Source organism: Sinocyclocheilus grahami, unplaced genomic scaffold (assembly GCF_001515645.1).
Source record: "Sinocyclocheilus grahami isolate Dianchi unplaced genomic scaffold, SAMN03320097.WGS_v1.1 scaffold742.1, whole genome shotgun sequence".
NCBI lineage: Eukaryota > Metazoa > Chordata > Actinopteri > Cypriniformes > Cyprinidae > Sinocyclocheilus > Sinocyclocheilus grahami.
The window spans coordinates 40221-52577 of NW_015505921.1; the positions used below are offsets into that span (position 1 = coordinate 40221).

At 37.6% G+C, this 12357-nt stretch overlaps 1 protein-coding gene and 1 long non-coding RNA gene across 2 annotated transcripts; one reads left to right on the plus strand and one right to left on the minus strand.

Moving 5' to 3' along the window:
* Window positions 1-394: 394 nt before the first annotated feature.
* Window positions 395-2012, minus strand: LOC107560785 (uncharacterized). The gene is made up of 2 exons (XR_001605767.1): window positions 1245-2012; window positions 395-639 (listed from the first exon to the last, which is right to left on the minus strand). It is a non-coding gene; the product is annotated as an uncharacterized lncRNA (long non-coding RNA).
* Window positions 2013-10113: 8101 nt separating this feature from the next.
* extl2 (exostosin-like glycosyltransferase 2) lies at window positions 10114-10570 on the plus strand. The gene has a single exon (XM_016245046.1). It carries the CDS (start codon window positions 10128-10130, stop codon window positions 10512-10514), a length of 387 nt encoding a protein of 128 aa, XP_016100532.1. The 5' UTR covers window positions 10114-10127; the 3' UTR covers window positions 10515-10570.
* The last annotated feature ends 1787 nt before the right edge of the window (window positions 10571-12357 follow it).

The following is a 12357-nucleotide window of genomic DNA, read 5'->3' on the forward strand; positions in this document are numbered from 1 at the left end:
GTGGCAAGGCTTTTATAGATTTCTGCTTGGGAGTCTGAAAAAGAATTTTCCTCCTCCCTGCAGTTGTCCAAATTTTTGTGAGTTAACATGCTGCCGCCTTCGCTAACATTGGATTTTCTTTGGTTCTTGTTAGGCGCCAGCGCTAGCTTGACGAGCATTCTGTTTCGCATTGCTAATCGCTGCTACAACAGGCAAACGTTTAGCCAGCGCTCGGTGTGCGGAGATTTTTTTTGTTTGGCTTTCAAAGTGCCCAAAGCTATACTAATGTAAGCATTCTCGAGTGATGCACTGCCAGGAAGCTGCTTATATTTGAATCTTTGGGTTGTATGGGAATCTTGTATTTAATATTTGGCACTTGCTTGTGTGCTGTAGAAGGTTTTTTGTTTTGTTTTTCCCTGTAATGATCAGTGATCTCACTGAGCTAATGACTTCTGCGTGGATATTTTTCATTTGTTTAACCATCCACACACAGCGACTTATGGGAAACGACTCAGTTAAGGCTCATTTACAGTTATGTGCATGAGGTTATTTTTCCTCAAGTGAGAAATTGCAGGATAATGTGATTTCTTTGAGAAATGGGTCTGTTCCTGATGGATGATATTCATTTCTCTGACTGGATTGTGTCTGTTTTGAACAGACCTGTTGAATTAATTTAAATGAAATGCAAGTTAACTCATTTTGCGTGAGTTAACATGCTGCCGCCTTCGCTAACATTGGATTTTCTTTGGTTCTTGTTAGGCGCCAGCGCTAGCTTGACGAGCATTCTGTTTCGCATTGCTAATCGCTGCTACAACAGGCAAACTTTTAGCCAGCGCTCGGTGTGCGGAGATTTTTTTTGTTTGGCTTTCAAAGTGCCCAAAGCTATACTAATGTAAGCATTCTCGAGTGATGCACTGCCAGGAAGCTGCTTATATTTGACTCTTTGGGTTGTATGGGAATCTTGTATTTAATATTTGGCACTTGCTTGTGTGCTGTAGAAGGTTTTTTGTTTTGTTTTTCCCTGTAATGATCAGTGATCTCACTGAGCTAATGACTTCTGCGTGGATATTTTTCATTTGTTTAACCATCCACACACAGCGACTTATGGGAAACGACTCAGTTAAGGCTCATTTACAGTTATGTGCATGAGGTTATTTTTCCTCAAGTGAGAAATTGCAGGATAATGTGATTTCTTTGAGAAATGGGTCTGTTCCTGATGGATGATATTCATTTCTCTGACTGGATTGTGTCTGTTTTGAACAGACCTGTTGAATTAATTTAAATGAAATGCAAGTTAACTCATTTTGAACCTTATAACACCGTTATGGCTGTCTTTTTTTGTCGTCTAGTTTTATTCCTAACTTTTTGGGAAATGTAATGGCTTTTTTATGATTACTTCCAAGTTGTCTTGTAAAATCTCTTAAATTAAGGTACAGGCTCAATTTCAACAAGGAAAGGTTTTATATATAAATATATATTATACTCCATTAAGGAATGTTTAGAACCATCTTACTCCAATGTGGATGTAGCCATTATTACGCCATTTTATGACTTTGTAAAAGAATTCACTGTGTGAAAATTGGTTTGCATTTTTGTATAATACAATCTGCTTTTTTGTTTGTTTAAAAGGAGAGAGGGAGGTGAAACTGGATGGTAGAGGGCAAGATTTATTTAACAGAAACCTGTTCTATTGAGAAGAAAATGTAACTTGTGTTCAACAATGATTCGCAATGCGAGGGATGAAATAAACAATATTGGTAACACTGCTATAAAGATGTGTGCTGGCTCCATTTTTTTGCTTTTTATTTCAGTCCCAACAGTGCGGTTTCTGAGAACCTCAAACACAGAGCATTACACGAGTGTGAAATATAAACGTTGCTAAAGAACAGCATTTCTGGTTTAACCAACAATTTGACACATTTCAGCATAATATACAATCAATATGAGAACATGTCATAACTGATATTGCATCCTTTTAATATCAACTTGATTGTTTACCTGTGGTTTTGTTACTAGTAAGCTTGTCCCTCGTCTGTTCTCCCTACTAATTGTTACTATTAATATTTAGACCAGGGGTGCCCAAACTCGGTCTTGGAGGGCCGGTGTCCTGAAGAGTTTAGCTCCAACCCCAATTAGACACACCTGAACCAGCTAATCAAGCTCTCACTTGGCATACTAGAAACTTGAAGGCAGGTATGTTGAGGCGAGTTGGAGCTAAACTCTGCAGGACACCGGCCCTCCAGGACCGAGTTTGGGCACCCCTGATTTAGACCATTACACAAATAACAGTCACTCAACATGACCAAATACCAGTTTTCAAATGGCACACGTGTGACGGCAGCATTCAAATCGTGGATTCCTTTCAGAAATAACCGTTCCTTTCACAGTGAGTTCCGAACCTGTCATTATCCTAAGAACAAACTGCTTGGATTTTGATTGCTAGGTTATCCTTTCCAGATTGGATAAGTGAGATGAATCAGCTTCTGACTGGTGTGTAAACCACTAATTCGGTCCAGGTCTTCTGCTGTTAATGGGAATCCAGATACCTGTGAAGTAATTATGAAGCTGAAAAATTCAATTAAATCAAAAACCCAAAACCTGTAACTTACCCCAAACACTGAAATTGGTTATTTAAAAGTGTCTTTGAGATCATCCTTGAACTGTAACCTGCTAATATCCCGTACATCAGTGCTGCCCAAACTCGGTCCTGGAGGGCCGGTGTCCTGAAGAGTTTAGCTCCAACCCCAATCAAACACACCTGAACCAGCTAATCAAGATCTTACTAGGCATACTAGAAACTCAAAGGCAGGTGTGTTGAGGCAAGTTGGAGCTAAACTCTGCAGGACACCGGCCCTCCAGGACCGAGTTTGGGCAGCCCTTGTCGTACAGAATTACGTTCAGATATGATACCATTTTTGATCATTTTTTGAAATCACAAACTAGAGCGATTGAGCCTCTCGTTGTTTTCCAAGCTCACCTGACCAGGTGGTTTTCTTGGATTTGGTCATTCATTCCACATGAGTTGGGTCCCAGCTCACATGTCTCCCGTCATGCAGCGAAACTCAGCGCTGCCATGTCCTGAATCATCCAAGCTGAACCCAAACACCTGAACAGCACAACATTATGAGTGCGGTTTCGAAAGGATGATCTCAAAGAGAAACTAGTGATGGCTTCAATTATGATAAATTATTCAATCAAATATATCAGCTTAGACCATAGCTTGACCTGTAAATTGGTACAAACATCTATATTATTCACAATTATTATTATTGGTTTACTATTAAGTAGGGAGAAAATCTGTAGTAACTTGCAATTTTTATTATTATTTTACTTCTGTGGACGTGGTTTAGTAAGTGTAGGAAAAATGTGTAGTTACTTGGTAGTTGTACAACATAAAAATTGTTTTGTTGTATATGTCGAACATCACCTGACCAAAGCGGAAAACTGGTCTCATAGCATCTGCTTGTCAGGAAAAGTATTAACAGTTGTACAAACTTATGGCGATATCTATGGACTTTTAAGGAAATCGGCAAACCTAGCTAGTTTTTATTATTGGCATTTTAATCCATTTTAATATCAGAATGTTAGTGAGAAGAAAAATAAACGTTTTGATATCAATCTGCACATATGATGGACATCGGTTCTGATCATTTTTGGTATCTCATTTGAAGGCATCTTGAGTAAAACAGCTCCATATTTAATAAAGCACATCCAAAAGACCTGAGTTTGTTGTGCATAACCCCCATTGAGTTGTTAATTTTTACAAATGTCTTATTTCAGCTAATTACTATAAAGTTTGATATATTTTTGTATAACCTTTATTATTATTATTATTACTTATTTTCTTTTTGCCTATAGTTTGCAGCTTTAAGATCCAGAAACAAACTTACTTGGCAGTTTTCATGGACCCTTTCTGGTTTGGTGGATGTTGGAATTGTCACAACCCCATTCTGAAAAGAAATGTAGAGCTAAATGAATGCATAACATTATAACTGCTGCTTCTAAATTGCATTTGTATGACATTCTGGAAAAGATAATCAAATTAAATCAAAACTAACAGCTGGAAGATGATCATGCATCACACAGATGCATTACTGTAATGTGTAACAGATCGATGTTTCACAAATATTATGAAACTATACAATGTTACAGTCTTACAGTTGTAAGCTACGCGACTCATAACCAGCTTTGAGTTTACTTTCATAGGAAGAGTAACAGGTCTTAAGTTAATAGGAGACAGTCATTTAAACTTTACAGGTTGAGGATGAGTAGATGATTTTCATTTTTGGGTGAACTATTCCTTTAAACAGCTGGTGAGGATCTGAAAAGCAAACTGTACCTGAATACTCCAGCGGATGCATATTTGTGACTCGCTGTGGCTGTATTTCTCGGTGAGCTCCATGATTGATGGATGAGTGAGGACTTGACCTTTGGCCAAAGGACAATAGCCTTCAAAAACGATATTCTCCTTCCGGCAATATTCAACCAGCTCCAGTGGCTGCTGGAAGGGATGTAACTCCACCTCCAAGTAAATCAAACGCAGTGCCAAGTTTAACTGTATTTGTAGTTACTGCATTGAAAAATAGAACATATTGAATTTTCAGAACATTGTAAATGTACAAAAGCTTATAGGATTTCACTATAATACAGTGTAGAAAATAAACATTGTATTGGTGTTATGGAGAATTAAGATAATCATTATATTGTAAACTGCATTATTACCTCGAGAGCATTTTGAAAGCATACGGAACTGTCTGTATGGTATTTAGATGTCATACACCGATCGGTCTGCACACGCAAACAAAGCCAAAACCTAGATATTTTAGGCAATATAGAAATCCTGGCCAGGACGCGTCCTGGGAAAATGGCACGTATGGTCACCCTACGTAATCTCCAGGCCATAGTTTGTTGGTGAGCCAGAGCTCCTCTCGTGGTACTCCACTATCAACCACAGCTTTCCCCAAAGCCTCTTCACAACCGTAACACTTGGCTGTGTCTATATGCCGCACTCTGTGAAATACACGTGAAAGACGCGTATTTGATGTGTTAAAATTCAGTGTTTTTGGCACTTTTGGCCTTCCATAAAACTGCGTATCATATGCACGCCAAGAAATTGCGTATCAAAGTCCATTTTTGCGTAAAAAGACCGGGCTCTTATAAATCTAGTGACAATAAAGAAAATTTGACACTGCTAAACTGTACTCTTTACCAGTAACGTTTTGTGTATACGTTTGGTGTCACTAACAAACAAACAAAAAGAGCCATGGCAATATTATTAGTACAGTAGGACATGACAGCGCAGTGCAGCTGCTGGGAACCGTAACCATATTGTAGTGTGCGTATCATGTGCTTTTCTGGAGATCCTTAATACAATACAAAAAAAACATTCGAGGTGTAATCATTGACGAAAACCCTTTGCACTCCCTATAGATCACACTCTGCAGGAACGAATATTTTCAACGAACCACTTCACGGAAACTAGTCGGGCAGCATTCACTATAAGATACTCAGTGTTCACTATAAGATAAGATACTCGGTGTTCACTATAAGATACTCAGTGTTCACTATAAGATAAGATACTCAGTGTTCACTATAAGATACTCAGTGTTCACTATAATATAAGATACTCAGTGTTCACTATAAGATACTCAGTGTTCACTATAAGATAAGATACTCAGTGTTCACTATAAGATACTCAGTGTTCACTATAAGATAAGATACTCAGTGTTCACTATAAGATACTCAGTGTTCACTATAAGATAAGATACTCAGTGTTCACTATAAGATACTCAGTGTTCACTATAAGATAAGATACTCAGTGTTCACTATAAGATACTCAGTGTTCACTATAAGATAAGATACTCAGTGTTCAGATGCTCATTGAGAGGACCCCTGTAGGCCATTGTGATGGTGTCAAGGTCAGTAAGTCTATTCAAATCCAATAATTTGATCTTTTTATGTCAAGCTAAAGTTAGTTCAGGTTGGTAAATGCCATGTGGTGCGACTCCCCAAGAATTTATCAATAAATAATGACAAAACCACTTAACAAAATTAAAGTATAAACAAACATTTTAAAAAGTTAAATAAAAAGTAAAATAAAATTACTAAAACCAAAATTAATCTAAATATAAAACTCCCAAAACTAATGAAAATGTCAGAAGCACAGCACACTTTTTTTTTTAGTTTTAGAAATTTTAAGTACTAAAATGACTAAAACTGAAATTAAAATAAAACTAAATATAAATATTTATATTATAATATTTTAAAGAGCCCAAAAACTAATGAAAATGGCAAAAGCGCTCAACAAAATTACTAATATATATATATATATATATATATATAAAAAATAGTTCACCCAAAAGTGAAAATTTGCTGAAAATGTCCTCACCCTCAGGCTATCCAAGAGGTAGATTACAATTTAGCATTACATCACTTGCTCACCAATAGATCCTCTGCAGTGAATGGGTGCCATCAGAATGACAGTTCAAACAGCTGATTAATCACAAAAATTCACAACACGACTCCATTAGTCTTTAAGTTAAGGTCTTGTGAGGTGAAAAACTGTGTTTGTAATAAACAAATCCATCAAGACAGTTTTAACTTCAAATTGCTGCATCTAGCTTAAATGTGAATATATATATATATATATATAATTAAAGGAAATGGTATGAATTTGGTGAATATGATAAAACAGTAAATCTGTAAAACTACACGCATGTTCTCAGTTTTAGGCTATTTGCTGAATGCCGTGTGCGGTTTTGTGCAGACTTATTCATTTAGCAAGTTCACAATCTACTTCTGCTTGAAGTTTATATATATATATATATATATATGACCACAATTTTTGCTCGCATATTTTTCTGTAATATTAAAAAGCAACTCTTATTATGAAGCACATGTTCATATATATAATGAAAATTTAAGATGTCTACATGAGTTCAGGGCAGGTCTAACATGATTGGGTAGTTTGGCCATGTGACCATACACATTCATTTCCTGGTACTGCCATCTTAATGGAAGGATGATGTCAAAGCTCAGAAATGAAAGTTTTCCAAATAAATTTTTGAATAGCTTATACATTTTTTGCATACATCATCATTAAAGGGTTATCTATACATACATATTGAAATTATATTATTACATGGTTTATTCTGTTGTCAAACTGCTGATAATTGAAGACACAGGGATATAACACAGGGAGTCTATGTACCCCATATGTCATTCTGTGTTATTCTGATGAACTCTCTTTCAGACTGACCTTAAGTCAAGTTTTGGATTTACTTGATGCTGATGATCCAGGGCCTGCAATTTGCAATATAGCAGTGGTCCCAAAGACAGAGAAGGATGCAATAGAAAGCGACTGTGATAGCGATGCCTCTGACATGGATTTTACTGGTGACTCCGCTCACCTACCATCAAGAATCTTGAATTATACTGCAGAACTGTTTAGATCTGATCATTTTGAGGAGGTTGAACCTGCCTGTGAGGACCAACCAAACTTCACAATCCGAACAAGAAGTCTCACAAAAAAGCTTGAAGCTGCTTCATCCTCTTTATTGTTATCTTCAGATGCTACTACTGCCACCATACCAGTGTCCAAGGCAGAAAGCATCTCTGCTCCTCTGATTAAAAGGAACAACAAGAGCAGACATTTCAGAAAGTCCAAAAAAACTGCAAAAAGCCATTTGCCTGACTACATTGTGTATGAACCAACAGCAGCACAATGTCTAAAGGCAACAAATGCAAATCCATTGGATGTATTTTTAGCAATGTACCCACCATCTCTGAGAGAGTTTACCATAGAAATGTCAAATCTCTACTCTGTTCAGAACAAAGACAAACCTCTTAATTTAAGCATGGAGGAACTGCTGGTATTCTATGGTGTGCTCCTCACCTCTGGATATTGTACTGTTCCACGACGGCATTTGCTCTGGTCACTAGATGACGATGTCCACAACAACAGCATCTCCAATGCTATGAGAAGAAACAGATTTGATGAAATTATGGCATCCATCCATGTTGTGGACAACACAAAGTGCAACGATGACCCCTTCTTTAAGGTGAGGCCAATCTTTCAGGAGCTCAATAGCTCATACAAAATTCTGCCAATCAGTAAGTGGCTGTCAGTTGATGAGAGCATGATTCCCTACTATGGGCGCCACGGGTACAAACAGTTCATAAAGGGAAACCAATCCGCTATGGCTATAAGGTTTGGAGCCTGGCATTTTCAGGGGGTTACCTCTACCACATGGAGCCTTATGTTGGAGTGCATACCCTTCTTCCAAAGACCGGGCTAGGTCAAGGGCCCAGCATAGTGCTGGGTTTGGCTGAAAAAGCTGGTGTTCCAGGAGGATGCAACTTCATGCATGACAACCTCTTCACCACATTATCCCTGATTGATGAGATGACAAAGCGAGGATATGGGTGCACTGGGACCCTGCGGCAAAACCAGATGTTTGATGTGCCATTCAAACCAATTAAGGAATTCCAGAAGTTACCGAGGGGCTCCACTGAATTTCTGTCTGAAGGAGAAAAGCTACTGGTGAGGTGGAGAGACAACAGTGTGGTCACTGTTGCAAGCAATGTGGAAAATGTCTACTCTGAGGCACCAGTTAAGAGATGGAACAAGGAAAGAAAGGCATATGACTACCTCCAGCAACCTCAAATAATCCGCTCCTACAACCAGCAAATGGGAGGAGTAGATCTACATGATCTTCAGGTGTCTCGTTACCACAGCACAATAAGATAAAAAAAGTGGTGGTGGCCAATTTATGCCTGGACTCTCCACAGTGCTGTGGTCAACAGTTGGCTGTTCCACAGAGATGTCATGAATGGTGACTACGATCTCCTTGGATTTCAGCGAGTAGTCGCCCAAAGTCTCCTGAAAAAATTTGGTATTGCACCAAAAGGTCATGGGAGGCCATCCTCAATGTTGGCTGCTGTGACTGATATACCCAGGTTTGATGGTGTTGCTCACTGGCCAATAAACACAGGCAAGCAGATTCTTTAAAGATGTTTTATGAACCATAACATCTGCAAATATGCTCCAAAAGCTATACAAAATAGAAATCTATGTCTAAGTATTCCTTTTGTTTAGCAGGAAACAGGTTTGTCAGATGTCGTGTCTGTGAGGGTCGCACATCATTTGGCTGTGAGAAGTGTGCCAGGCCAATGCACATTGAGTGCTTCAAGAAGTTCCATAACGTCTGAGGGAGGTGTCATCTAATCCATGAGTTCCATGAGTTCCACACCAGCACACATTTGTGATTTGTTTTTTAATATTTCCACTGTTATGTCTGAGGGAGGTTTCATCTAATCCATGAGTTCCAAACCAGCACACATTTGTGATTGTTTTTTAATATTTCCACTGTTATGTCTGAGGGAGGTTTCATCTAATCCATGAGTTCCAAACCAGCACAGTTGTGACTGTTGATTGATATTAATGTATTGTTACATGTTTCCTACCATAGGCTCATATTTCATCATATGTTTATTTATAATTTTTTTTTTTACTTATTCCTTAATTTTGAAAAACCTTAAGTTTTTTTCATTTTGTAATTTTACTTATGTTATTTATTTCGGTTTATAATGAAGTTTATAATAATTACCTTCTAAGTTCCTATAATTTGTCATTTTGTCATAATTTTATATATTTATTTGTGCCAAACTGCTGCATAAGATTGATGTTTTGTCCTTTTTGAAACTGAGTCAGACAATGTTTACTTCTTTGTTAATGGAATAAAATACTTGTTTCAACAATTTAAACCAGTCTTTAAACTAATTTCTGGAGATTTGTCATTTTGAAAGTGCATTTACGCTATAGACCTAGACTCCCTGTGTTCTACTACCGGTCACAATTGTGACCAGACATAAAACCCATTTTTTCATGGACTTTTCAATCATTTTTTAAAATAATTGACATTGATTGTTTAATATCCTTACAAATATCACACAAATTCATATATGTCATATCTGGGAAAAATTTGGGATTAAATGGGTTAATATTATTTTAATTTTTTATTTCTACATTTTCCTTTCGTTGTGGACAGTCTTACGCTATTGACCCATATATCATATTATGAATGTTAAATGTGCAGCTTTGCAATACAGCAGAATAAATGTAATTTTATGGTTCCTTTAGGAATTCAATGATCCTGGTGGGTGCAGCGTTCTTCCATCGGCGCTTACTGCAGCTGTTCCAAGAGCAGCTGGGTGAAGTACACACTCTGGTCGTCCAAACGCAGAACTGTGACGACATCGCCATGAACTTTGCCATGGCACGTCAACTCTCACAGGTGTCCGGACTCAAGCGGGCCTCAGGGGTGTTCCTGAAGCCCGTAGACATGCGGAATCTGGAGAAGGAAGCCAGCAGCGGGTATGTGGGCATGTGGCACAGAGCGGAGCACATGCTGCAGCGCTCCTACTGTCTCAACAAGCTGACACACATCTACGGGAACATGCCGCTTCGCTACTCCAATATCATGATCTCCCAGTTTGGCTTCCCTAGCTATGCTAATCACAAGAGCAGGATATGATGTCAGCACATTTGAGAGACAGACAGGTACAGTCTCAATAATGAGATATTGGATCATCTTTTTTAAAATATAATTCAAAATACTACAGCATCATAATTAACAGTTAAACTGTGATGAATCATATTAGATGAAGAAAAATATTTCCTTTTTATTTTTATTTTTTTTATTTGTTTTGATATTTACTTATGAATAATTCTGAATAAAATAGTATAATAGTATAATTTTGTGGTAACCAGTCATTAAAATGTTTTTTTGTTCTTTTTAACACACTGGTTTTACTTCAGGATCCAGATTTTCATTGGATTTACCAAGCAGCGACCCAACACAGTACCACAATTGTTTAATGAAAGTAAAAATTGAAATGAATATCGCTTTAAACTACACAGGATCTGCAATATAAAATCATTTATTTAGCAGTGGCTACATGGAGAAATAATGAAAGTACATAAAAGAATAAACGCCAGTAGACGTGTGATTTACAAGCCAAAATATAATATGCCAAGATACATTTCCTGAGAACAAAGCTGAATCCTGTTATTAGAACATCTTAACTTGTATTGAGAAGGGGTCAAAGCGACAGCATAACACTTTTGGTGAAACTATTTATACTTCCTTTAAAAGGAAGCACAAAGTTCACATAATGGAACTGTTTGATGAATTCACCTTCACTTTTGATTTGATGCGTTCAGAAGCAGAACACAAACAGTGTGTGTTATTCTTGTATCCCCTGGAGGAACACGGTCTATGTGCTATAAAGGAAACGATTTGCTGTCGCAATGTACCTAGTAACATATACAGTATATATATGAAAATATGTTTAGACAATCCAAACTGGATCCAACCCACATTTTACAGTATTTTCTTATTCCTTTTCCCCTTCAAACTCTGTTTTGATAAAGTTCCACTTAAAAACTACATTGTTGGTGGGGAATTTTGCCCTACAATGAGAAATTCATGTTTTAATGGAAGCGTGACAATCTGCAAAACCTCAAATGTGTGCGAATGTGCCTTCCTGAGATGGTCCATCATCATGGCTTTTAATTTAGTCTTGTTTTTAAAGTCATTTTCACCCCTTTTTGATAAGGATGCAGGAAGAGCAACACAAGCAATTGTGCTTTCACAGTAGCAACCTTAATGATCATAAAATCAAATTTAGGATTCTTTCTACGCAGTATTTTATAAATGAGGCCCCTAGAGTGCTGGATCAGGAATGGAACTTCCTGAATAAACTGTGTTCTTGATAGACTGATAACAGAAACAGGAAGAGAATGGACAATGCCTGTCACAATTAACAGGTTAAGTAAACCCAAAACTATTGTTGTATTGTTTTTGGAGGAAAAGGAAAAGTCAGCATGCTTCTGAACTGAGTTTCCTTTTAACTGTGCCAAAATTTCATCTGAATTTAAAGGGGTCATATGATGCGATTTCAAGTTTTCCTTTCTCTTTGGAGTGTTACAAGCTCTTGGTGCATAAAGAAAATCTGTAAAGTTGCAAAGACTAAAGTCTCAAATCCAAAGAGATATTCTTTATAAAAGTTAAGAGTCAGCCACGCCTACCTAAAACGGCTCGTTCTAACACGCCCCCACATGTCTACGTCACTATGTGGAAATAGTAGCATAATGCCACCCAAATGTTCACGCAAAAAAGAAAGAAGGCGTGGTTTCAGGAACAGCAGTAGTGTTGATGCAGCCATGTCAGGGAGACGCTGTGTTTCAGTGTGAAAGCAAAAGCACTTTATTTGGCCTTCCGGAAGTAGATGCAATTAGGAATCATTGGTTAAGATTTATTTACAACAGAACAGCACACCCCAGATGTTCGAATTTGTGCAACGCATTTTATGGAC